The sequence below is a fragment of the Rutilus rutilus genome (genome assembly GCF_951802725.1).
Source record: "Rutilus rutilus genome assembly, chromosome: 25".
NCBI lineage: Eukaryota > Metazoa > Chordata > Actinopteri > Cypriniformes > Leuciscidae > Rutilus > Rutilus rutilus.
Genome location: NC_140229.1, coordinates 12,747,330 through 12,775,301, shown reverse-complemented (window position 1 = coordinate 12,775,301; position 27,972 = coordinate 12,747,330). Strand labels below are relative to the sequence as shown.

The 27,972-nt window shown below is 37.9% G+C and overlaps 4 protein-coding genes across 4 annotated transcripts in view; 3 read left to right on the top strand and 1 right to left on the bottom strand.

Moving 5' to 3' along the window:
• Positions 1-620: 620 nt before the first annotated feature.
• Positions 621-17,274, top strand: sytl2a (synaptotagmin-like 2a). Its single transcript, XM_084399854.1, has 19 exons — positions 621-744; positions 3,099-3,352; positions 4,103-4,254; positions 4,519-4,642; positions 6,517-6,556; positions 6,651-6,744; positions 8,711-9,208; positions 10,165-12,237; positions 12,988-13,086; positions 13,382-13,435; positions 13,962-14,056; positions 14,220-14,336; positions 14,503-14,672; positions 14,796-14,898; positions 14,968-15,129; positions 15,271-15,367; positions 15,469-15,568; positions 15,658-15,863; positions 16,505-17,274. The coding sequence occupies exons 2-19, from the start codon at positions 3,252-3,254 to the stop codon at positions 16,648-16,650; spliced, it is 4,431 nt and encodes a 1,476-aa protein (XP_084255980.1). The 5' UTR covers positions 621-744; positions 3,099-3,251; the 3' UTR covers positions 16,651-17,274.
• Positions 17,180-20,277, top strand: crebzf (CREB/ATF bZIP transcription factor). Its single transcript, XM_084399856.1, is given in 6 exon segments — positions 17,180-17,355; positions 18,028-18,814; positions 18,997-19,051; positions 19,055-19,069; positions 19,546-19,618; positions 20,047-20,277. Coding segments are annotated over 5 exon segments (981 nt in total). The 5' UTR covers positions 17,180-17,355; positions 18,028-18,059; the 3' UTR covers positions 20,130-20,277.
• A 1,052-nt stretch (positions 20,278-21,329) lies between these two features.
• On the bottom strand, positions 21,330-23,096 carry tmem126a (transmembrane protein 126A). The gene is made up of 5 exons (XM_084399855.1): positions 22,971-23,096; positions 22,371-22,489; positions 22,103-22,296; positions 21,747-21,861; positions 21,330-21,659 (listed from the first exon to the last, which is right to left on the bottom strand). Exons 2-5 carry the CDS (start codon positions 22,481-22,483, stop codon positions 21,461-21,463), a joined length of 621 nt encoding a protein of 206 aa, XP_084255981.1. The 5' UTR covers positions 22,484-22,489; positions 22,971-23,096; the 3' UTR covers positions 21,330-21,460.
• Positions 23,097-24,040: 944 nt separating this feature from the next.
• LOC311284914 (disks large homolog 1-like) overlaps positions 24,041-27,972 on the top strand; it is a 48,904-nt gene continuing 44,972 nt past the window's right edge. The window contains exon 1 of the mRNA XM_084400204.1: positions 24,041-24,570. Coding sequence (XP_084256330.1) covers positions 24,552-24,570 — 19 coding nt within the window. The 5' untranslated portion in view covers positions 24,041-24,551. The remainder of the gene's footprint in view (positions 24,571-27,972) is intronic.

Here is a 27,972-nt window from a genome sequence, read left to right as displayed (position 1 = left end):
AAGCACATTTGGCAAACCCGTTTTTAAAAATGTGTTTACTGCTTAGTTTGTTTTAAGCCCATGCCTATTCTGCATCATAATATCAGAATGTATTATTTGGTACGTGCATATGATAGCCTATATAAATATCTTTTTTATTTTTAAGGTGTAATTGCTGAAGTTTAGGGAGGTAAGAATAACGTTACTCACGTTCATTAAACACTGATTCACAGGGAGTGGAGAGACAGAAGGAGAGTTGTAGGCAATTCCGCTATAGATTGTTTAATTTTCATAGGATATACTTAATACGTGTCTCATTACATTATGCATAGGATGTTTTGTTCTGTCATTTAATTACACAATGCATTTGGCACGTGCGTGTGATAGAATTAAAAGTTTATAAAAGTGACAGAACGTGACCACGCCTTTATGAGCGCCCACAGGGGATGTGTTGTCAAAACTTAGTGAACCTCCTACCTAGACAGCATTTCTGGATATCGTTCGGAACTCACCACAAGTTAATCTACACAGCTTTTTTAGCCCTTACTAGGTGTTGACACAACCAGAGTGGAGGAGCCCACACACACCCACCGGTTGACATACATGCCTCACTTAAAGGCTGGAGACTTCGATGCTTTGTTCACATCAGCAAGTGTCTGGCAAATGGATTGTTACACTCCCCTGGTGCGGGTGTTTCAGATGTTACAGTAACAGTAAGCTATTGGAAAAATAACGCGGTCTAGCTGCCACACAAGCAGGATTCAGGTAAACTTTCTCTTGTCATCTGTTTTATTTTGCCTTAATACTTACTGTTTTTACTTTTTAAGACTTTAACTTCAACTTAACAGTTTCCCTAGAGTGAGTTTGAAGTTTTGCTGCATGCTGTGACAGGGATGGGTTCTGTTTCAACAGGCGCTCATTACATTATGTTGTTTTCATGTCTGGAATTTTGTGTTTTTATCTCTGGAGCCATTCTGAATGTTTTCTCATTTCCTGCTTCCCTAATCTGTTAATGCGTGTAAAGCTATTTAGGAAAGAATGCAGAGTATTTATTTACATCCAGATCAAACAGTGATTAGTTACATGACCACTTCCACAATGGCCCTTGTGGTTATAGTCTCTGAATCAGTTTATTACATTTTCTTCCACAGGAAAGTATATTGAAACCTATTTTACATTTTAAAAATCCCGATTTAAAGCATGTCTTGGTTTAAGATATGTATTTTTTCCCATAAAACAAACAAACACTGAAACTCATGTAAAACATGAGTGTTCAACTTGATAACCGTATGACTGTTCAGAGCTGAACATTGCCATGATATGTAGTTGTAGTTTGACAATGCTGGTATAACAAAACATGTACAACAAACAACAACTAATTAATTCTCTTTGTCACTGTGAACCCTCAGCCACTTCAAGGCCGGTCCTAACTTTTTAAAGTCAGCTACATTAAAAGGTAGATCGGTCTAATTTGAATTGGACCAGTAAAACGGATTGCCCCTTTGTTAATTGCTAGTTAGTCAAACTAGTTCTTAAAACACAGTCTTAACATGGTGGCTACGTTTATGCATCTGGCCCCTGGCCTGTAAAAAGTGAACCCAAACCATGTGGCAACTATTTGTTATGGTACATGCCCCAAAGGGATGTGGAATATATTCAGTTTTGTCTATAGACAAACGGTTAACATGCATTATTAATGTTTACTGTGTTTGGATGAGACTAGTTCTTCTCCTTCTTTCGGTAATGATGCATCCTTTGAAAAGTTATGATTTGGATATCCCATTCCCGCCTCAGGCAATCATCCCTCCGACGTTGTCATGACATGCCTTTCTCAGAACGACTGGGCCCTTTAATGCTTTGTGTCATTTTGAAATCTGATTTGTATTGAGATAAATAATTTAGTGATTAGATTAGATTAGACATTTAGTAATTATTATTTAAATATGTCTAACGACTAGATAATCTTTATTAAACAATCATACTAGCATGTAAGCTTGGAACAAGTTTTTTTTTTTTTTTTTTTTTCTTCAGGCGTTTCTCAAGGAAATGTCTCTCAATCAAGAAAATGACTCGGGAACAGGTTTCCAAAATAGGAAAGTAGCTACAAACTTCCTCTTTGGCTGGAATGTGTCGTGACTGTATCTAAAAGTCCAGATATGCCCATGCAAGAGTCTGGTAGAAACTTGTTGCTGCCTGTTCATGTAACCTGTTATTATCGATTATAAACATTTTACATTAAATGTAGCCTGATTGCATTAAATTATGCAAGCCAAATTTATCTGACAGGATAGCCTGAAATCTGATTATAGATTGTCAAGATAAAATATGTATGCATGCATAAACAAACAATCAAACAAACTCCAAATCCTTTATTTATGAAAATGTGTCTGGCTAAAGGCTTTTAATTGGTTTAGACTTTTGTAAACTATTTCTAAGACATTTTAAATATCATTTATCTATAAGAATCACTGGCAAAATTCAGCGTGAAGGAATTTGTATCTTATTATTGTAGAAAGCTCTTATAGGGCTTTATATATATATTTCTCAAATTTGTCATGTTACCTTATCCAGACATGTGGAAATCTGCCAACTGGGCATTCCATCGAAAAATATCATAATTCCCGTTATTTAAAATGGTTTAGTCATATTCCTACTTTTTCATGGATTTTAAACTGTCTTGCAGAAAAGCAGACTGTTCAAATTGATACCATTTGTGTGCTGCCACCTAATTTGAGTTAAGTGTAATTTGATTTAGGAATAAAAGAGTCTTTGACTGTGCTCTCTGCTCTCAGAAGCACCGTTACCCATATCCTCAAATAGTCATCTGACAATGCCATGTCACATGTCCAGTGTTGTTGAGCACATACTGTATGAACCGGTGCTGATTCGGAGAAACAGTATGTCATTTCAAATGTGTAGGGAAGCGTAGATGATGCCCGAAGCAGACGTCTTAAAAGCCCAGCTCAAGGATTCATTAGAAACAATAAGGATCATGTGATGTCTTAATGGTCAGAGGAATTCACAGGGAAAACAGTTCTTTGTGTGCCGAGCTCATACTTTGGAAAATATTTTTGGTTATTGCTGAATTAGCTGAAACTTTTGCTGTGTGTCTGGTGCAGGTGTTACAAGTCTCCTCTGATGGTCTCCATGATGTGATGGAGTGACTTATCAAGCACCAGCCTTCAAGTTACCTTACTTGATGACACTTTCAGTGAACCAGTCTGAGGCCATCTGAGACTCATCTGTTATCACTTACCCTGAAGACATTCATCATGATTGACCTGAGTTATCTGACAGAGGAAGAGCAAGAGATGATCCTGACTGTGCTGAAGAGGGACGCAGAGCTCAAGAAGATGGAAGAACAGAGGATTAAGTGAGTTCAGGCAAAAGATTCTTGGTGGATTAAGAACAAACGTTATATATACCCTAATGGTACCACTACTTTTCCATTTTATTTCTTTGTAAACGGATGTCTTTCATCAGAGCGATCGCATCCCGCGTCTTTTGTGCCTCGCTCATGCCGTTCCAAAAGTGTTGCTCTACAGTTAAAATAAATTCACTATCAGAATAAACATTGTTTATTTAAAATAAATACATTAAAGACCTTGTTTTTTCTTTACATTCTCATCTTTTGCAGTGTGTCACACATAACACTGCGTTTTAAAAATGCAGTGCTCAAGTTTAAAGAAGTTCAACTTTTAAACTCAAAAACCATGTGTCAAATCAAACTACAATTTTTGCCAAATTTTAATCTCTCACTTGGTAAAAGGCAAATTAGGCAGATGCCAACATACACCGGGCATGACATTCCCTAATCCTCAAAAACATGAAAGAAAAAATATGGGTTACTGTTTTGGTGTGGTGTTATTCGCCATTTGATGTCTAACATAATATCTGGGTCCTCAAAGAAACAAAATCAGTTTCAGTTCTCACAGATAAACTGTCCAGAGTAATTCGTTTACAGTTCAGAGAATGTCTGGATTTTGTCCATGTGGATCTCACTGCTTAAGCTCACTTTAACGTTGAGACTTCAGGGAGTTTTTATTCAATACCCATTTTTTATATGACAGTCATAAGTATATTTCCATATAAATAAACCAAGGATTCTGTCCTGTCCTTTCAGGCAGCTTCGGAAGACTGAGAGAGACAGAGGCAGGCTGAAGTACTTGACTGGGGAATGGTTTTACGAGACAAAGTACCACAGACACAGAGAGAAGATCCATGGCTCCGACATCATCAGAGCGTCCATGAGACAGAGGAAACCCGTGACGATATGTAAGTGTTGCCAGCAGACAGAATCGGGTAGAATCTCTGTTCACGTCTCTCATTATTTCCATTGCATGTACCCCGTCCCTGATTAGCACCTTGATTCAGTGTTTGCATCACTGATATTCTGCTTTATATCACATTTTTACCTTTAATAAAAAATCACCCATATTTTCACCATAGCATTTATCAAATGTAGTTCCATTAGACATTTGACATGTACTTGTGTGTGTAAATGCATGTTTGAGCATAACAACGAGTCTCTTACTGCAGGGGAGATCTCTCAAAGATGGTCTGAGCCATCCAGTTGTGTTTATGGTGGGAAGAAAGATGTGTACATCCCTCCAGAGCTTTCAGGACTCATTGAGGATCCTTCCACACAATCACAGAGTGAGAGGTGAGCTTTTGGTGATATGTATATTTATGATTAGGACATTCTAGTGGAATATTTCATCTGATTAAAACAATGCACTATGTGCTAGATTATTGTTGATTTTTGTGATCACATTTTTAAGCAATGAAATATTTTGGATTATGATACTAGCTACAAACATTTGAAATGTTTTATAATTAGATGTGTGTGTTCATGCTCCTATTTTTCATGTCATAGTCGAGATATGGCACAAGCAAAGAAAAAACAAAACACTTTGTAACAGTAACAACTAGTAGGCCTTTATAGAAGCACATGACATGTTAGTCTAGTGGTACAGATTTGTATTTGTGTTCAAGAGTGTGTGTGTATACCGTTCAAAAGTATGCTCACCCAGGCTGCATTTATTTGATCAAAAATACAATAAAACAATAAGATTGTCAAATGTTCTCTATTTTAATGTATTTTAAATGTAATTTATTTCTGTACTGGCAAAGTGCAGCCATTTCAGCAGCCATTACTTCTATCTTCTTCAATGTCACATGATTCTTTAGTAATTCTTTTTAATGTGCTAAATTGGTGTTCAAGCAACATTTCTTATTATTATCAATGTTGAAAACAGTTTTGCTGTTTATTTATTTTTGTGGAAACCATGATAAAAAGAAATTCAGGATTCCTTGTTAAATAGAAAGTTCAAAAGAACAGAAATTATTTGGAATAGAAATATTTTGTAACGTTATAAATGTCTACTGTTATGATCAATTTAATGCGTCTTTGCTCAATAAAAGTATTGAGCCCCCCCCCCCCCCCCCCAATAACAAAATATAAATAACAAAAATCGTACTTACCACTAAGCTTTTGAACAGTAGTGCGTACATTGTATAAACATTATTTAGAATATTTTCATTGGAAAGTGTAAAACATTTAATGTATAATCATTAGAAATGCCATAAATATAACAGTAATAAATGACAATTCTACAAAATAGAAGTTACGGTCACACTTTAGTTTTGGATCCAATTCTCATTATTAACTATTAACTACAACCTTTTGCTCAATAAACTCATAATTACTGTTTATTAATAGTTAGCTCATGCAAAATAAGGCACTGCTATTTGCTTTATAAATACTAATAAACAGCCAATATCCTTGCAATATGCATGCTAATAAGCAACTAGTTAGTAGTGGGAATTGGACCCTAATCTAAAGTGTTACCGAAATTTCTAAGCTCAAAATTACATTTCTGTTGTATCAAGCACATGCCATTCTTCTACTTGATTAAAGGATTGTACGGCGCCTCTGCCTTTTCAACAACCCAACACTACATCCGCCCATTAGCCTGGCTGGACTGTTCATGACAGCCTTAATTCTGTAGACACTAGCTTTAAAAGCTCTCATGTCGCAGCTCATGCAGAACTCAATGAAGAGAAACTCTTCTTCAACATCACCAGTTCAAGCATGCTTGTTTATGTGAATTTGATGGAATTTCAGGCGTGAACCTGTGACATGTAGGCCTAATGTAATCTGTAGGGCAACCCTTTCCCATGCAGTCAGACAGGGTTGGTGAGGGAAATCTGGAGCCAGTAAGCTGCCTCAGGGGTCAGATTTCACGTGCTGCTGCTTTCCCTCTGTCTGACAACATTTAATGGCATTATACACTCACATCACAGCATGGAAACAAATGTTGTCCCCACTTAAGTGCTTGCTGAATCTTGTGACTTTCCATTGGCTTCAGGACCAGCACCATGACGATGCATTGATGATTCAAATATATTGATTACATTATGCTGAACTGTTCACAATGATCAATGCACAAAGCTGTCAATGGCCTGCTGGTTTTTATCATGTTTTATCATCTTTCATTCTTTCGTGAATCTGTGTGACCATATCACCTCATACAGGGTGGATGACGAAGCCCAGCAGGAAAGACCTCAAATCAAGGTACACTACAGAAAATCCACTAAGATAATTTTGCTGAATTTTATTCATGATAATTTTTAATGGTTTTGTTGATTTCATTAAATTTATTATGTAGCCTAGGCAGAATCCATTCAATAGTGTGCGATTGCAGAGAGATGAAGCCAGACTCAACAATGGAGTGAAGGAGGCCAACCAGACACCTGCTGAGGGTGAGAATATCTTCTCAATTTATCCTCAAATTTATGTTAGATATGGTAGATTTATGTTATGTAAGAATATTGTTCACTATAGACCTTATGTAGCCCCGCCCCTTTTCAGCGCTGCGCTCATTGTCTTTTGACTTCCGGTCTGTATTTTCACAGCGATTTTGCGTGTTTATTAATGAACGGCTCATTTTTAAATCTTCCCGTTCGACTGACATTTGTTAAGTCATCTGCTTTAAACATTACAGTCCTCATGACAACTTTCATTAACTTTACATTAAGTAAATCCACTTCAAAAGCTAATTACTCCTGGACAGCAGCGCCATAGAAATATACAGAGCGACCGCAAAAATGGAAGTTAGAAGACAGTATTCTAAAGATGGCGGCGCCCTCATTTCTCTGGCGCATAAGGTCTATAAGAGGTGACTTAATTTATGGTATCAAAAAATTCAGACATCAGATTCAGACACTATCGGCCTTTGTTTAAAAGTTGATAACTTTATAGTTTATTCAATTAAATAATGTAATCAACCTACTTGAACTACTAAAATCTGTTTTGTAATCTTTACAAATTATTTGGCTTTTTATAGAATTTTGTATGTTGTACTAGTTTGTTTCCTTGTTTTAGTAACTAAGTTTAGTAACTTTAGTAACTAACTAAGTTTTAGTTGGCAAAACATCATTGATTTACAGTTTTTACTGTTGCATATTTAGCATTTTCATTCAAATTCAGATTTTTTCACAGCATATATACCATCTCTGAGCTTTTGACATATTTTTCTGTGACTGCCACAGATTTAACATTTGTGTGATGGTTTTGATACTGTTCAGTGTTCAGATGAGGTAACAGATTGTATTTGTTGTATTTTTAATGGAGTGGATGTTCTGAAGAGCAAATGGTCAGAACATATTTCTTGCAAGCACAGTAAGTTTGTTTGACTGATCCCCATTGAGAACAGCATGTTTACCTCTTCTGGGCTATGGTGTTGGCTTGACATGCATAGCAACTGAATGCTCTCTGCATGCATACTGTATATGGATACTGCATACTGCATGCAAAACCTGTATTTGGTCACACATTTAATGCTACATTTGCAATATATGTTGGCAACAAAAAAAAATTGGTCTCTGGTTTTTGATTATGAAAGTATCAAAAGCTTCTTTGAGGTCATACAGGAACAAATTATTTGAGAAATTGTAAACACTCAATATTAGTTTGTACAAGTACATCGATAGAGTAGGTTTTTAGCATTTAACTATTCTCCTGTTTGTATAGTATAGTATAGTATAGTATAGTATAGTATAGTATAGTATAGTATAGTATAGGATAGTATAGAATAACTAAGCTGTAGTATTAAAATTGATGTTGAATGTAATGTATGGCATTAAGCTTTATTAAAATACATGTGGAAAAGTGCCATTAAATAAAAATTGTCTGGCCAAAAGATTTTCGTTGAAAATTGAAGCTCTTGTAGTGATCTGAGTAATGGAGCTGCCAAACTTTAAGAAGATTATACAGAGAATTATATTGTTCTAAGTAGTTAAGCTGCCATGCATGACCAGTCCGTACCACATACATAGATGGTACATTTTTTATTAACTTATTATTATTGTGTAGTCAGGCTAGTATTATTGTCATGAGTGCAAAGGTCAATATAAAAGTTGTGAATATTTGGAATAGGATGCAAATACATAAACTGTAAACATGAACGTGACTAGACTACTAACTAGAAGACTTAATACTGCTATCATATTCCTTGGTTGCTTGCAGACTTTAATCCAGTGCATTCCATCTCATTGCTATACCATTAAAGTGTAAATAATTAACAGATAGTGTACTGGTATGAACAGTAACAGAACTGTTAAATGAAATGCAAGTTGAATTCATTTTGAAAATGAATTCACTTTTTTGTGCATGTATGTGTCTATTCCCCTTCTTTTACTGCTTCATTACTATTTGGTTATTTTCCAGAGCCCTTTTTTCCAGCTGAGAGCTACACACATCACACTACTCTAAACACAGACAACACTGACACCCATGTAGCCACTCAATGCAAACCTGTGCCAAAAAAGAGACTGCTGCTGCATTCCTGCAAGGACTCTTCCCTGGACACTGGCACCAGTGATAATGGAGTTCGACAGGTCATGACCCCTGCTCCCAGAGGCATCCTAAAGCAAAACGGGTCCAGTTGTAGCTCTACCGACTCCCTGCGACTCCACATTCCCACCAATAATGGCAGCAGCAGCAGTCAGTCTTCTGCTACGGTCAGCCCCATCAGTCCTGAAACTCCCATCAGCCCTCCTCTTTCCCCCTGCTCAGTGCACTCTGCTTCAGGGTGGGTAGATAGGAAACAGGTCCGCTTCACCTCCGTTGTTGGTCCTATAGAGAGAGTACAAGGAGAGCACAGTGTGCTGGAAGAAGATTGGAGTCCTGTGTTGGACCAGGATAGAAGTCATATTACAGAAAACGGTAACGTAGTTGTAGCCACACAAAGTACTTAAAGGGATTGTTCACCTAGAAAAAATATTATTTCATCATTCTCTCACTCTCATTTAGTTCCAAATTGGTATACGACTTTCTTTCTCCTGTGGAAAGTGTCCATTTAATTAAACATTGGACATACATTGTATGAAATAAACTCCACACACAGAGAGATTCATCAAACATTTTTATTTTGTGTTACACGGAGGAAAGAAAGTCTGACAGGTTTGCAACAACATGAGGGTGAGGGTAAATGAAGAGTTTTCAATTTTGGGTGAACCAACGCTTGTAAAGCAGGGAATTAGCATTGCGGTCTCAGACTTTCCCACTTCCTGTGGTTACAAAGTTACAAATTGCTGTCTGGAGTCCCCTTAAAAATCACAAGCGTCCCCACATGATGAGCATTGAGCCTACATAAAGGTTGGGGGAAGGACAGGTAGATTGGTTGTCTAACTGGACACCTCAAAATAGTTGTGACTGAGAAAGGCTTAATAGAAAACATTTTTGGTAAGACACCCTGATTATTTCAATATAATTAAACCCTAAAAATTAATCTGAGTGAGTTAATCAGCCAACAAATCGATCAACCTGTGATTCAGTAGTTCACATGCTTACTCATTAATACATCCTCGTACTAACTGCATGTGCGTGCATACCTCATACATACAACACATGGCTTCTGGTGAATGCTTGTGGGTATATGTATGTTGATTAATCTGCAAATGGTGATTAGTAAATAAGCACTGCAAGAAATGACTATTATCTGAGTGTTTACTGGAATTTTAATGTGCAGTATGATCATCTGATGACAGGAATAATGATCAGACGTAATTTAATGTAATATTATTTTTTGGAAGTCATTGTTCTATCTCAAAGTATTATTCATTCTCTGTCAATTTTATGCAAATATAAACATTTCCAAAATATGATTGTCTCCATTGTAGGTCATCATGAGCTTTATGGTGAGCCTCAGTCCTCAAAGGTGTCCAACATCCACAGCTCTACTGAAGTCACAGGTAAGGCCATTGAGTTGAGCGCAGAGGGCCAAACTGATAAGGTTACAGTGGAAGAAGGTCGCTCAATTTCCAAAATACTTGAATGGTTTGGGAGAGGCTCTCGAGATGGAAAGCTGAAAGAGTCGCCAGTCAAGAGAGAGATGAATGAAGAGGAACCAAAGGAAAGCCCAGAAGCCAAGTCAGAAGATTCACCGTCTACAGTTGACCAGCCAAAGACCAAGCCACCACCAAAGCCCCGTAGGGGGCTTTTTGAATTGTTTTCGAGAGCAGAGAAAAAAGACAAGATTCCAGAAGTTCAAGCACCCGACAAAGAAGTGATAGAAAGTTTAGAACGTGAACCATCTTGCACTTTGAGGCCTGAGGCAGATGATAATATACTTCAGCAGACCTCTGTTCCCACAGAGAACAGGATGGCTGAAATATTAAAGGATAAAAACAAACCAGACAGACTTATATGTGAAGATATTCCTCCAAGAGAGAAGTTTGACCAAGGTGAGGTATCACCAGGAAAAATGGCCAACCTGAAGTCATTCTGGGAAAGGGGGGACAGAGGACCTAAAATACTAAGCATTAAAAAAGAACCTGAGGTAGAAGAAAGTGAGACATCTCAGCTTAGTGAGAATTATCACAATGCTTTAGACAGAAGGTTGTCAGATTCAAACACCAGTCCATCAAAACCCAAACCCAGTGATCCAAACCCAGTTGATGTAGAATCTACAACAGGTGAGATTTTTTCAGTTTCACCTAGAAGATCCTCCTGTGGTATTGATACATCAGCCATATCGTCACGTGAAGATGGGAACCCTTCTAGTTTGGACAGCAATAAGGTCTCAGAAGGCTCAAGTAGTGAACTACAAACTCTCACAGTGAAAATTAATGTCAAACTGTCACCCAGTTCACTGCTAAAATATAGAGATAATTCTCTGGCCAGTGATCTACAGGAAGAGTCAATCTGCAGGGATATATCAGACCTGAAGAAGGAAATCTCCACCTTCAAAATGTCCCTCAGTCAACAGGAAGATAAAGTCTCGATCAATGATCTCAAGTCATTTTGGGAGAAAGAAAAAAGTGGCCTTAAAGTAATTGTAGGCTCACCAACATGTACAGCCAATGTTAAAGACCCGTACACAGAGTCATCTCCAAAACGTTCTTCAGTAGGACGTTCTGAACCTCAGTTCGACATCAGGTCAAACAGCCCAAGTTCCCTGGACAGAATGAGCTTCAACGAAGTTGGTTTGATTGCACAAAAAGAGAAGATGGAAAAGACTGAAGAAAAACAAAGAAGTCCAATTAGAATGCCATTAAAAGACCTTCAAGATGTCAGAGGTAGGGTTTCATACGTCACCACAAATATTTCTCATTTTAAACAATCCGTTTCAGACAAACACTCAAAGCCAAGTCCACCATCATCTCCCCTCAGAAGTCTCCCTCCAAAAAGTCAACATGATAAGCCACAGTCCGCTGACATTTACCAACCAAAAGACCAAGATCAAACCAGAACGTCCAGCCCATTACGGCAGTCTAAAGTACCTCGTAGAGATTCATATCCAAACAAAGAGTCCAAGAAGGATGGTTCTCCCTTAAGAACCTTTGCGATAGATATCAATCCTGGCGACAGGAGTCCATGTGATGTTAGGGTTAAATCAGGGCAAACTAGGTTGCGTACCTCCCCTGAACACCAAGGGAAGACTCCAGAAGAACGCAGTGATGATAGACCCATCATTCTTAAAGAACGAAAGCTGTCAGCAGACTCTCTGACCCGGTTTTATATTCCCCTGAGTTTACACCATTACCTGGGCGTACCCGAGCAGACGGTCTTAGATGAAAGAGAACAGGTTAAGGTGCAGGCATATGGGACTTTTGAACAGGTGAACCAAGGCATAGTGAGCAATGAGAGCTCCCCTTCTCGACACTCCCTGCCTGAATCGGAGGAGATCACCTTTGACTCCTCAGGGAGCTCCACACCTGAAGCCTGGTCAATCTCACACACCAGTTCATACTGTGAGCTCACCTCTCCATTTTGGTCCAGTCTAGTTTCAGTAGAAAAGGCGCTGATTGGTTCTGTGATTTTTGTGGAAGCAGGGTTTATGTCCTTAAAATAAATGCTAAGAAACATGTTCTACTTGATACTTTTCTCAAGTAAGATGCTCAACTTTGTAGGCATGATAAAATGATCTATTTATTGCTCTGGACCACATCAACTTCTACAGGTTTATGACTTTTTAAGCCCTGCCTCTACTTTCTTCAATGATCTAATTCAGTAATCAGAACTTATTTCCTTTAAAATAATGAAAATTCCATCAAATTCCTGGTAAGTTTCATTTTATAACATGATGTGTGAAATATTAATATTTTACAGTTACAGTCAAATTAACAAATGTACCCATGGCACTGATCATAAATCATCTTACAATCATTAGTCTTTATGTTAATTTATTCAAATGCATTTTTATATTTCATAATTATTTTATGTTTTATAATTTTTTGTTTTAAGTATATAACTAATATTAAATTCTATATTATTTGAATTATATAGTTGTTTATGGAATTCTGCTAGTAGTTTTTATGTAATGTTAAACAACATACATTGTTCAAATCTTCTGAAAATCAGAAAGCTAATGGAACCAAATGCTGTAATTTCTCCGGTTTACCACTTTAATTATTGTTTTCAGTACTAATATTTATATATAATGTATCAGTGTTCTGCTTTTGTATGGTTTGCTGATTCCTTCTTGATACGGGCTGTTACAGGGGACAGTGAGGATGACGGCCCTGTCAAAGCTGCTCTGGAACGAGCCAATGCCAGACCCATCTCTATTTCCAAAAGTCTAGAGGACCTGGCATCCACACGTAAGTTTCCTTTCTCTTTCCTACAGTATGCTTTGTTGACCTTCTTATTCAAAATAAAGTCAGACATGTTTTGATGCTTGGGGATCATGCTGTCTTGGTCCTTTAGGAGTGACAGACTCTTTTGCCCTCTGCTGGACATTTTTTTTTATAACTCTCAACGTCTCTAACCCAATCAAACATTAGTATACACAACATTTTTCTAAAGCATTTTTATAACTATATGCTTTATTGCAGTTGTGCTATTTATTTATATATTTGTTGATTTATATATTAATACTTTGCCATATAAACCAAGAAGAGAGATGGAAGACTGACCCAAGGAGTGATGTTGGGAAAAGTATGGAAAATGGTAAATATGAGTCTTTTTCCTTTTTTAAAATAAATAAATAATGTCTTTTAAAACTTTTTCAATGTTTTTGTTGTCCTCTACTATGTGAACTGATGTTTCTTGGTTAGAGGGCAGCATCATAGATGCATTTTACGCTTGCGTTATTACATCAAGAGCAGGAAGTAAACCCATGACATTAAATTAGCATTAAGGACATTAAACGTCCTTTTCATAATTGACCCTTGGTCTTTCATGTATAGTTCACTGTCTGAATTGGCTAAGGGAATGCATTAACTGGCACATGAAAATTTGATGAGCGTATGGAGTAATGCCAATGATTAAAGGCGGTTTGCATCCCATACAACCTGAATCATGTATCTAATGGCGAGGTAGATGGAGTAACTACATTCTTTATATAAAATATCAAATGTGCTCTTCAAAATGTACAAAATTCATTATTTCCACTCAAACTCAAGATTTATTCTGTCTGTATCTGGATGGATCCAGAATATGTGTCCATTAAGTGCCTCTTTTTCATTGGTCTAAGTGTCTGCTGTCACTCCCAACACCAAAACGTCCTTCTCCGACCCAGAACAGGTGAAGATGATGAGTATGTCTGTACCTGCATTCATGCAACAAGAGGTAAAATACGAACCAAAACTCATGAGCCTCCAACTAACCGCTTCTACACTGGATTATTTCTAAAATATCATAGTTTATATTTTACCTTTATCACTATAGCTAAACACCAACATTCACTGCCTTTATTAACCTGCATAAATGCCAACCATCTCCTGTCTAATAGATGGATTGCGGAAACAGTGACTGTGCATCAGTGAGCAGTTTCCACTATGACAGATTGAGAACATGCAACACTCCTTCTAATTTTAGCACGTGCTCTGAGGCGGCCTCCATGTCCTCTGTATGTGAACCCAGTCTTTAACCCAACCCAATGAAGCTAAATAGAACTAATATCACTCTGATATAATACAAATGAACATATTCATCTATTTATTTCACACTATGATAACATGCTATTATGAATACATTTCTATACAGATCTGTGTCTTTGTGTGGGGTATGTATAGGTCACTGGCAGTGTAATGAGCATCTACAGTAGTGATTTTGGTAATGTGGAGGTGAAAGGTACAATCCAGTTCGCCATTCACTATGTACAAAAACTGGGAGAGTTCCACATCTTTGTTGTGCAGTGCAAGGACCTCGCCGTAGCTGATGTTAAGAGGAACCGATCTGATCCGTAAGTGGGGTAGGGGGAAAAACATCAAATAATATTTCTTACCAGGAGAATATGGCTTCTCTCTAGCTATAAAAATGGATTAACAATAATACATGTACTTTGTTTGATTTAACTGAACTTTAGGTATGTTAAATGTTACTTGTTACCTTACAAAGCAAAATATGGAAAGAAAAAAACATGCGTGAGGAAGAAGACTCTGGACCCAGCTTACAATGAAATCCTACGGGTATGACAATTCTAAACTTCTTGAGATATGTTTATAAATTTGATAATCATAGTTGTAATTTCTATGCAGTTTAAGATTCCAATGGAGACGCTGAAAACCCAGAAGCTGAACATCTCTGTGTGGCACAATGACATGTTTGGGCGTAACAGCTTTCTTGGAGAGGTTGAAGTTGATCTGGCCGAATGGGATTTCAATAACACGCAAATGAATGAATATCTACTCAAAGGAAGGGTAAGATAACAATAGTCATGCCTATTGGGTCAGGATAACCTGTTTAGATAGTTCAGGGCTATTTAAACATATTTGTTACTTAAGGGTATGAGGTCACGTTTGTTGCACTGCATCTGCCACTGTCTTTCTTTATCGACCCAGGTTCAGGTTCCCACCAGCCCAAAACATTCTGTCGGTGGCGAGGAAATGAGTGCAGAGATTAAAGTAGCTCTCCGTTTTCTTCCGCAGACTTCTCACAGTAAGTTATTGAAGCTGAAATTTATGATGATGACTCTTTTTATTTGACTACAAAATGTTTTTAGAAGCACCTGCCTTTCTGATAACATGTTTATTATGTAGGTCACAAGAACAAGGGGAACGGTGAGGTGCAAATATGGGTGAAAGAATGCAAGAATCTGCCTATTTCCAGGGGTGTTGCCATTGATCCATTTGTCAAATGGTATCAGTAACTATTTTATTGGATACATTTGTATTTGTGTTGGAGTGTTAGGTGTGGAATGCCCATGTGTGTGAATTCTGCCTTTTCAGTGCAGTCCTCCCAGATGCCAGCCGAAAAAACCGTCAGAAGACCAGAGTGTTGAAGAGGTCTTCTAACCCAGTGTTTAACCACACCATGGTGTATGATGGCTTCAGTCAAGAGGACCTCAAAGAGGCCTGTGTGGAGCTTACAGTGTGGGATCATGACAGACTCAACAACCACTTCATTGGTGGTATTAGACTGGGTAATGGAACAGGTAATTAAAGGGGCAATTACATAATTAAAGCAATAGTTCTCCCAAAAATGAAAATTAGCCCATCATTTACTCACCCTCAAGCCATCCTAGGTGGCTTCTACTTTCAGACGAATACAGTCAGAGTAATATTAAAAAATATCCTGGCTCTTCCAAGCTTTATAATGGCTGTATATTTTTTGAAGTCCATCAAAGTGCATTCATCCATCATAAAAGTGCTCCATACTTGTGCTCAAAAGTGCTCTGGGTGGTAATAAAGGCCTTCAGAAGTGAAGCGACGCATTCGTGTAAGAAAAATATCCATATTTAAAACTTTATTGACTAAAATAACTAGCTTCCAGCAGACGGCCGTATGCATCGATTTATGGCGATTTACGGCTGTGTGGATTACTTTTATCATGAATGGATGCACTTTGATGGACTTAAAAAATATATAGCCAATCACTGCCATTATAAAGCTTGGAAGAGACAGGACTTTTAAAAAAATAAATAACTCAGACTGTATTCGTCTGAAAGAAGAATTTCATATACACCTAGGATGACTTGAGGGTGAGTAAATCATGGGCTAATTTTCATTTTTGTGGTGAACTATCCCTTTAAGAAAATGAATTGAAAAATGTCATGACAATTTGATCTTATTGCAGGTAAAAGTTATGGCACTGAAGTGAACTGGATGGACTCTAACACTGCTGAAGCAGCCCTATGGGAAAGAATGATGCAATCTCAGAATGAATGGGTGGAAGATATGTTCCCTTTGAGAATGATGGTCATGGCAAGAATGTCTAGATAAATGAGGCATGAAGAAAATGAAGCATGGTGACACTTTTGAACAAATACATAAAAAATGAGTGTGAACATGAAGAAAACAGTATGTAGGAAAAACTAACTTGGTGGTTCTTGCCATTTTTGATGAGGAAAACAAAGAGAATGAAAATTATAATATTCCTATTATTGTAAAGTATTTAGGTTTGATGTATTTACTACTAAATAAAATCTGTCAATATGCTGCAAATAAGTTAGAAATATATATAGTTTGTGAATTACCTTGAAAGACTATCCCAAGACATTGTAATTTGAATAAACTTTAAATTGTCCAACTGCCACTTCTTTTATTTGAAAACTATTGAATACCTAGTTGCCTAATAAATATGAAGTGCTTTTTTTTGTGTGTGGACTGGAAACAACTATAGCCAGTATTATCCACCAGGTAACTGCCAAAATAACTTGACAGCAACCTGTTATGAAAAACAAAACAAAAAAAACACCTTTTGTTGCTCCTCCTCTATGACCCATGTTTCCGGAAGTGTCGCAATATCTTTGGAGTCGCCATTTTAGTTTCTCTCAGTGTCGTTGTAAGTGCGTTGCTTCCACTTGGCTTTGTTACGTCTGAGCTTAAATACATTTTCTATCCTGTAAAATCAGTTTTCTCGGAGTCTTTTTTGTTTAGTTTTTCTTCAACCAATCATCGTCACAAGACATCAGCATACAATTTAAGGTAAGTTGCTTCGGTTATAAACGAAAATATGTGTAGTTTTCTTTGCTTTAGGAAACTGCTTTGTCACGCGGACTAAGACGCGCTGCTGCGGCCTACTAACCAAAACCACTACGAACATTGTAATAAATATTAATAGGTTGTTCATATGTCAATTGTTAGGCTATAATAAACCTGGGAGGATGCGTTCACGTACTTAATAAAATAACAAAATCTCGATGTTTTGTTAGATGTTGTTTGCTAACAGCGAAAACAACAGAAATAGGCTAACGTTATCTGTTTTGTAACGTACGTATTTTCATTACTCTTTGATGCGATCCTTTAAGCTCAAAGCGTTAACGAATGTTAATTAAATTGTATTTGACTAGCTAATCCTCGTGTTTCTTTTGTCGAATAACGTTATAGAAGTAACGTTACATATGTGGTGGATTGACTGCTCCCGTTATCATTCACTTTATCGCCTTTTCCTAACATTGAAAGTAAATGTCGAATGATGCCGTCATTCTGCTTAATATAATTTTGTTTTTGTGTGTTCCAAGTAGAAATCAACGTGTCTCGTATTCGTTTTTGTGTAGATAATTGTGTGTAGTATTTAGATTATATTAAAATGAGTTTGAGTGCAAGTGAACTGTTGTCACTTTCTGCTAATTTTTTTTTATTTTTATTTTTTTATAGTGTTTCTTCAATTCATATCCCGAAACGCGGCCATGATTACCAGAAAAAGAGGAAGAAGCGGCCTTTACGCTGATATCACATCAAGTACCTCCAATGAGAGTGATGGTGCTTCGAAAACCAGTAATACAAGTGAAACAAGCACACACACTTCTCCAGAAAGTGACACCAATGAATGGGGCCTGGATGATCTGCTTGGCTCAGAGTTCAACTGGGACCTGGACAACAATGTGCTGGATGTTTTCGGCAACTTTGAATCAGAGACCAACGATGAGATGAACCAAAGTGCAGTGCTTGACGTTCCCGTATCCCGCAGCAGAGGTGTGGTCCAGAGATCAAAACTGCAAGACGTCTCCGGACGGATCATCAACAAGAACGCCGTCGCAGCAAGGATAAACCGATTAAAGAAGAAAGAATACGTCACTGGCTTGGAGCAGAGAGTGGGCTCTTTGACAACAGAAAACCGTGTTCTCAAGCAGGAAAATGGGAATCTCAACAAGAGAGTGGAAGAGTTGGAGAATGAAACTAGGTACTTGAGAGCCGTGTTGGCCAATGAGAGCATGCTGGCTCAGCTGTTGTCTAGATTGAGCGGTGTGAACGGCATGAAATTTTCTACCTCGCTTTTCCAGGAATCCAACGAGAATGACCACGATTATGCCATGCCGAGGAAGAGGGTGAAGGTGGAAGACAAAGATACTGCAGGTGGTGTCTGCCTGCATGTGGACAAAGACCACGTCTCGGTGGAATTCTGCACCAAGTGTGCTGAGAGTTCAAGCTTGTCGCATAAAATGTAGGGTCAAGTATTTTACCTTTTCAACGTTTCCCGAGACTGAACTTTGCACAAGGTGTAAATGTGAGGACATGACAACAGTAGTCAAATATTGAGTTAACTGTTTAAAATGTGTGCAGAGCTTGAATGGCATGTCTATTGAACCTGCTTTCAATACAAGTTACTGCTAAACTTGTTGACAGTTTTCTTCTAGGTGCTTGGTTCGCCATGCTGGACGACTGGGTCACAGAACATCCATGACTGCTGAAATCCATGGTAAGGATCAAGATATAGAAGACTGCACAGAACTGGTTAACTCCTAAGATGAAGACAGTGCTTTTTGCCAGTTCACGGCACAATATGAACTGTTAATAAACTTAAGTTTTCTTTTTCTTTTTCATTTGGTATACATTTAAAGCATTGAAGATAATCTACAAAAAAAAATAAACATTGTGTTTTGAGTTACATAATTGTAGTATGTAATTTCAGTTAAAATAGATTTGAGGGAATTAAGAGGACAAAAATATTGTTTAAAAAAAAATGTAAATGGGTGATGTTTCACAAAGGGCTTTCGCTTATATTAATGTGGTAATGTACCCGTTAATTCAGTGTTGATACATTAATGTTAATTCAACACAAGGTTGTACTGCAAGCTTGTATTTTGCTGAAAACTGATGAGCCCTTTCTGAAATATCGCTATATTTCTAAAGAATGTTTTTCATGTAGAACCCTTATTTTTTTTTATGCTAAAGTGGATTTTGCTGTGGGGAAAGCTGAAGAGTCGGGACCAGCAGCTTGCATCATGGCCTGGTAAATTTAAAAAAGGTAGTACATAAAACCGTGTAAGTTACAGCTTTTACTGACTCTTATCACACCCCTAAAGATGTCAGATGCTGTCATTCTCATTTAGCATCTAAATGAGTGTTTAAACTCTTCTGTTTGTGGTAATGTTTGCTTACAAGACATTGAAAATATGTAATCCATTTGTTGCATCTTGATTTGTTAAAGCACTTGGACTTTAGTTGACAGTTGTCCAGAGGAAGAGAAATGGTATGTTTTAAAATGGGATTTTCAAAGGGTTTTGATTTCTGAATAAGTCATCTATTTGTGAGATGTAATTGAAATCCAAAGTCTGTGCAGACACATGGCTGCAGCTGTGCTGAAAAAAAAAAATGTAATAAATTTTCTTTTGAGTAATGCAAAATGCTTTGTGTCCTATTAAGATATTAACTACACTCTCCTTCTCTTTTTAGACAGCACTTTCTTCGCTCTCTACAAGAGCCTTTCTCACCTCTCTTCAAGGTGGATAAAGAGTGGTGGTGGTTTCTCCCCATAAGGTGTAAACTGCAAAATTCCTTAAGGGCTCTGATAATTCAGTGACATTGAATTAACGTCTGGGGCTCTGTAGTGTTGCAGATCAACTTAAGCAGTTCTGAAATGTATAACTCTGAAGTTCCTGTTTCTTATCCCTTGTACCTCATACCACTGTTAATGTGAATAGAACAAACATCTTGAAGTGAGACATAACCATCTTGTCACTTAGGTGTTGTAGGGTTGTCTCTGACTAGCAAGATCCGAACAAGACACACTTCCAGTTCCAGCACTGCTTTTATCAATTTTATTTATCACAAAGCTCATAGATGTAATTTTAAACTCGCAGTTCCAATGCATAAACGCATAGTAATCCCATAAGCTTGTTTCTACCTGCATATGTCCTGACACATTCAAAAATAGTTATACCGGACTTCTCTTACTCTCGGGCTACCTATTAGTCCCACACTCCACCCAGTGTCAAACAATGGAAGTACAACAAACATTCAATACAACATAATGGCTCTTAAACAGTTAATCTGTGCCAACACTCGTTTTAGAGATGGAAACATCTTTTTTTTTTTTTTTTTTTTGGTAACAGTTTGTTAAAGACTTTTGATTATTGAATATTTCTGAAAAATGTCTCCATAAAGTAGATTTTTAACTTGGTCATGGTATCTCTAATATTGGTGCAATTATTTTCTCTTGACCCATCCAATGATACACTATAAATGTAGTTCTTCTGAAACATTGTGACTAAATTGAGTTTTGACTGATTTAGAAGCTAATGCAGACGTTTCCTCCACAATTTTCTTTCGGTTTGCATTTCAGAACTCTTTGGTTGATTGTTGCGGTAGGGGATTGGAAATTAGCGCACGTTGAAAGGTCTCTTTGTGGCTGTAAATGTGTATTGTACGTAAGATGCATAAGCTTGTTGTTTTTATTATTAGTTGCCAACAGAACCTGGTTATTTATCCGAATGCTTTTAATTTGATCTCTTGGAAGTTGTACATTGGCAAAAGGCATTTGTTTACACCACTTTTTATCCACTTTATATTTTTTCTTTTACATTTTACACAAACACAAATGGTTAAGTAAAGCTTTAGGTAATGATTTGTGGTAAAATTACATTCAATGAAATGATATAAAATGTCCAATAAACATGAAATACCTTAACTAGTGATTTAGGTTATCTGTGGAAAAGATACAAAGGCTGGACAGAATCTATTGATCTGTTATGTTTATTTTTGTCGGAAAAGGCATCAAGAACAAATCTGGTAAGGACGGGTCATTGTACTGAATGAGCATGTTTCATTTTTAACAAAAATGTAGAATGTAAAATATTAACAGTAACCGCTAACCATGAAGCTCTTCACTGTCAGAATCTGGTATTTTCAAAAGTTTTAAGTAGATATCAAAGTGCTTTGAGCTCAGGTAGGTTCCAAACAAACCCTGCAGCAGTAGAACAACATACATCTTCTGTACAATGGGTTTGCTTAGGTTCATCCAGAAGCGGATCATGTTGCCCTTCTCTGGCATTGGTGCACTGTTATACCTGCAAGACAGTTGGAAATCAGTTACATAACTTGCTGTATTCTATTTCTAAGAAGGAGGAAAAAAAGTAATAACAATGAGGACTAACCTGGCTGCAAGACCGGCATTAACAGGCAAGGCCAACAAAATAGGATATATGCCACCACCAACCACACCCACCAAAGCCCCTCTTATCAGGGTACAGGTTGGGCAGTTCAGGTCACCTACAATTACAAAATAGTCACTCAATGCAAAGCAATCAGAAGAACTCCAAGAGCTTTCACATCACTGGTGAAGGGTCGTCACCAAAGGTAAGTAGCAAGAAGTAAATACCAAACAAAGCAAATGAAAAGTACTTCAGCCTTTAACATAAATAAAACACTTGCAACAGTATTTATGTCGACCAGAAACAATCTCCAATCTTGTTAAAATGTTCGTTTTCTATGGGGTCAAAGTTAAAAATACCTGACATTAGGGGGTTTGTGACGGTAGCAGTGTACAGTGCTGCAGTTGTCAGAAAGGGAAGGACAGCCATAGGAAGGCTGGAAGTAAATCGTCCTTGGGTGACATTGAGTGCACGTCTGTAAAAGCTGTTGGCTATCAAACCAGAAAATCCAGCGTTGCCAGCCAAATATACGGGGCCATACGAAAACAGTTTTCTATTGGGGTTAAAACAGGAAAGTTTCATTAACTAACTGTTAAAGTAAGTTGTGACATTGTATATAAAACTTACCTGTCGATATCAGGGAGCCTTTCAAACTTCTTATTCAGCATTTCAATAAGCAATGCCCTGGATGCTGTCTGGCCTTGGCCTGTGTCTTTCATAAGCATAGCGTTGTCTGTCATGTTGATCTAAAGAGACATTTTAACATCAACAAATGGACTCTCAGCAGACAGACAACCTTTTCATACCGAAAATATTTCACTGTTGTGTGCTGAAGGCTGTCACCATGTTTCAGCTGACATCATATAAATATTTGTTTATATTGGTAACTAGATCATTATTCGAAATATAGATAGTTTCTATTCGTCAGTTTACGATTTGAACATTCATTAAATTCATATAAATCCGACCTTTACATATTTTTTGGACACATTTCAGACACGTGTTTGTAAGCTGAACTTCCTGATATGGCGTTTTAAAAATGCAGCGTTTACGGCAGGAGACGCGTCAACATCGGTCAAACCTGTAGTAACTCATTCAACCTAATGACAGCTGCTTTGTTGATGTGTAGCTGAACAATGTCAAACCCAGTCGTATTACTGTCTGTTCATTTACAACTTCGTTTGCACATGGTCAACACCGCATTTATGCATTTTAGGATTTACTTACCCACGAATGAGCTTTTAAATAATCGCTAAACTGTTTCCATCCCCTGTCAACAGTCACGGTCCTCAGTGCCAGCAGGGCGCGGCCATGTCTAACCACATGTTTCAGTCAACTCTAACCCCGAGATCCAGGAACAATACGGCAATTCCTATTGGTCCGTTCGTGCGCCAACTGAAAGAATGGACGAACGCCATTGGAGGACGCGTCCTGTCAATCCCCGCGGGTCAACCCTCTCGTTGCTAAGGCGAAACTGGTGATGATGCTGCTGCTGCTGCTGGTGATACTGCACCCACCATAGAGAGAGTCTGCAAAACAGCTTTGGCAAAATATGCCGTGAAGATCCACAGAAAAAATAACGGGAAAGGAAGTGAAGTTGTTCTTAACTGCATATCGGGACGTTTGACGAGGAGCTTTGGGATATATTTGCTCAGATTGGCTTAATTACCGAGGCAATTGTGGAACCATGCGTTATCGGAAAGCTGGATGAAACTTGCAGGTGTTTTCCGACAGGCGTCGCACTGACAGGCTGCTGTTTCATTGGGGAAATATCCTGCCTTTTTTAGTTAAATCTGTTTTCTTGTCTCTACCTTTAGATCAGAATTTTATACACCAGTTTGCCTGTAGCTATATATGGTGATTGTTTTGCTTGGGTCTTGAAACTGAATTAAGAGACGTGAAACTGGATCGCGCCGATCAAGCAGCAAGATAACAATACATTTTCAATTATTTTCTGATCAGATTATAACATAAGACATAAAACACACGAACTTCATTCTATCACAATGTAGGCATATATAACAAGTTGTTCTTGAAGAACTGTTTACAAGCATGCATCAATAAACTTACACAGGCATATGAGATACCAGAGACGTGAAGTCATGCTTATGTGTTCGTCAAACTGTTGCTAGATCTCCATATTTGTAGTTTAAGGATTTAAAATAATGCTTGATCAGCATATAGCCAGCTGACTGAGTCTAATCGAAGTCAAGCCATGTGCTGGGGAGCCTTTCTAATTTGATGTATATGGCCCTTGGTGGCAAAAACTAGCGGTTAGATTTAGTTTAGTTATTCACTGCGTTTTTAATATTCGTCAGGACTGTATGGGTTAAATCAATGGGTTGTTTTATGGACAGCGTGATTGAATTATGTTTATGTAGCAGGCTAGTAAAACACCAAAGGCATTTAAGGAGTCGATGGTTGTGCGAATGTTCCTGGGGAATAATTCTCAATAGCCTACCGAGAACACATTCAGATACTGGAGAGCAGTTTTGACATTTCTCATGGACTCATCCACGCCAAGGTGCACTCGATCACTATCCACTCTTACTATCGGATTATGGATTTATTTCTTATGAGCGAGTCATGCGCTCAGCATGTGTTTTCTTCTGCAAGATGTTTCGGCGCGTGCCCCTCTCTTTAACTTGACAATTCTATGAGCTTTTCTATCTACATTAACGAACTGAGCAGGAACTTGCTGCTTTAGCAAGTGACAGTTTCTCCAAGACACTGACAGCAGATGAGGGAGAAACGTTTGTGTTGCTGTTTCCATGCGTTACAATCCCACAAGGACATAAAGGAGTAATTATGCCCTTAAGAAAACGAGGTGAGAAATAAACACTACGTAGGCTACTAACTGTGAAACATGTTTATATGACTGCAGTTGACATGTAATGTCTGGACTCAACATTATTCTAGGTTAAAATTGATATGAATGGGTAAGATACATTTTATATTATTGTAACTGGTGACCAGGACCTAGAATATGCAATTTATCTGATTCATTTCTTTTAACTTTTTTTTCACCATTTTAATCACATCGAGTGAAGACAAAATTATTTTAAATGGTCACGCAGTGTTGCAAATAAAATAGGTTATTCCATGTCTCTCAATAAGAGTTCAGACAAGCCATATAATAATTGTCCGAATTTGGAAAATGAAATAGGCTATAGCATGACAAAATCAAAGTTTGCTCAAGTATTTCAAAGTATTTTGAAGTATTTCAGGCAGACAACGATAATCATGTTAGCAGGACTGTTGGGGGCGTTTCTTTGAATATCCTTATTTTATGTAGACTTCTTTACCTCCTAAGCCTTAAATATGCAGTCGGGACTTCAAACTGTGTAATTATATATGTAGGTCTACTAATAGTGTAATTATACTCTGCTGTAAGTTTGTAGTCTGTAAAAATAGACACAAGTATGGCCAACGCGCCTATGACCTCGGATGCTCTTTAATGCTGGTTTGCATTTATATTCCAGACTGGTATGCAGCCGTTTTTAGTTACTCTTTAAGTGACATGCATGCCTACAAGACAAGTCTTTTTATGCATACGACAAATCTAGAATATATATTTTTTTTAACTTTATAGGGGCAAAATATAGGGGTATTTGTATGTACAAAAACAGAAACCAGAAACCCTTGTTATTAGTGACACTGGTGGTCGTTAAGTGAATTGCAGCCAGCAACTGATTGCTCGTGCTCGCACACGGGGAGTCTCGTGCACACGTAACGTACAAGAGTGAACGTGATTCAACTCAAGGCCCCACGGTCAAATTCTCTTTCGGTCTTTGCTTAGAAGCAAAAAATCATTTGGAAATACGTTTGCAGCGATATACATTTAACGAATATCCTGACGCCATCTCAGCAGACCAACGTTTAAATTAATATTTAAAAATTGCGCTGCCGCTTTACCCTCTTCAATAACAAAACAAACAAACAAACAAACAGACAGACAGACAGACAGACAAAAAAGGAGTAAGAAAGCGTCTAATCATAGCGATGTGGATATGTTTGCACGAGCTCTGCAGTTCACCGGCATCATGTCGACAGATGAGGTAATTTAATTTACAGTGTTATGATAGTTTATCTGAGAGAATAATAACGTTATATCGTTTGAATTAATTCCTTTTCTTTGCGTGATACATTGACATTGCAGTGGCTATAATGGCTCTTTCGGCAGTAACGTTACTCTTAACATTATAAGCATAATTTCATGTGTAACGGAATAGAGGCTCTCGGGAGCGCGGATAAACGTCATAGCTTATTCCTTTGATTTTCCCGGCTAAAACGTCCCGAGTCCTTCACATAAAAATCAGTCTACTGGCTTTCATAGTTAACTTTTTTTTTTTTACTTTAGTTACAAGCTGTTCAGACTTCAGACATTGTTTTACATATTCTTATATAGCCCCTTTTCATACAAACCTAAATGATGAATCCAGATTCATAGGGTTTTATGTAGTTGAGACTATTTTATGTTACTGGACGACTGGTGCTACTTCACACTGTAGCTAAATAATTATATTCTGTAGCCTAACTAGGCCTAATGCTTTGCATTTTGAGGTGAGCAGTCACATAATGAATGTTAAAGTTTATGTTGCTCTTTAAGATTTTCTAAATCGTGTTGCTTCCGAAGGCTCTGTGTCATTGCAGAGTCAAATGACATCCAGCTCCACCTCTCTGGACGTCTAATGGGGTGGACTAGAGTTATGGGTAGGGTTAGGGTGTGGTTGAATATTCTAGCTCCATCCATTAGGCCCAAATTACATTCGCTTCTCTTTGCTGGACATCTAGCGAGGAGAGAAAGCTTGTACAAACCGTACAAACATTGATGTACGGCTCTAAACGCTGCTCCATCTGAAAGCACTGTGAGTTTGAGTCACTTATAACGTGCATATGGAAAAGCAACATGCATCAAACATCTTTCCAAACTAAGAAGCGTTTATGAACCTCTTGTCCAACAAAAGGCAACATAACAACAGTTGAGCATCCTGCTGTGAGATGATGTGGCTTCTTACAGAGAATAATGCTGGGTACACCAAAAGATTTTCAAAATGTGATAGACCACAAACATGAGGACAAAAAATCCTAGATTTAACTGTTTTGCTCCTATAGTGTGTGGTGTGCTGTCTTTGTCACATCATGGCACACCACACACTATATATATTTTATATACACTATACCACACACAAACAGATTTTCAACCAGAGTCTTGACTGTGAACACAGGAAACCTCGCAAAATCTTGCGAGACTTCAGAATAAGCATGGCAGACAATATGCAGGAAGAAATTGCGATGATACAACAATACTTGTTGGAATGATCAACAAGCTGATCCTCCATTTCTGCTGTCCACATCAATTTCACTTTGTGCTTGCGCCATGACTGCGTTTGTTATGCTTCCGTCTTCCATCATCTCGCTTTCTGATTGGATATTGTTCCGTTTCACGTGATAATCTCCAGAGCGTACGCGTGTTTGTCCTCGGGGTTCCCTCCACACATCAGGATTTCTGATCGGGGCGGCTCCAACGTTCTTCCGAGCAGGTTCGGACACTCTTAACACACCTCACACTAAGGGAAAATCTCATAAAATAATCTGGTGAACCATCAAGATAATCGGGACATAGCTAGGATTGTCGGAAGGGGGGAAATCGGCTCAAAATCAGCCCGATTATCTTTTGGTGTGTTCCCAGCATTAGGCAGTCGTGTGTTTATTAGTCATGTTTAATCAATCAAAGCGTTTCAATCTTCTGTTTATTCAGCTACAGTAATAGTATGATACCTGTTGGGGATTTTCTGGAATGATGTGTGTTATCGTACTTCTGCGGCGGGCCATATTTGGCGTGTCTGCGTGAGAGTGCCCTCTGGCGTTCAGACAGAGCAGCATTTACTACCGATCAACTGTGCTGCACTGACAAGCTGCACATAAAATAATCACAGCCTTTGCCAAATGCGTGCGGTTTCATTGCGATTAATCGTGCAGCCCTAGTCCCTAGTGTCTGTTTGTCTGTGTGATTAAGTGACTGAGTCATGCTCAGTCACGCTGATGATCTGTGGCAGTAGTAATGAGTGTATCAGGGTCTCTTGCCTGTCATTAAAATCAACGCTAATCTGTGTTCACAACCCATTTTACTTTGTAAATTGACATACTGAGAGTAACATGCGTTGATGAATCAGTCATAATTTGACTAGGAATATACATTAAGTATAGAGGGTCAGTTTTGATTTCA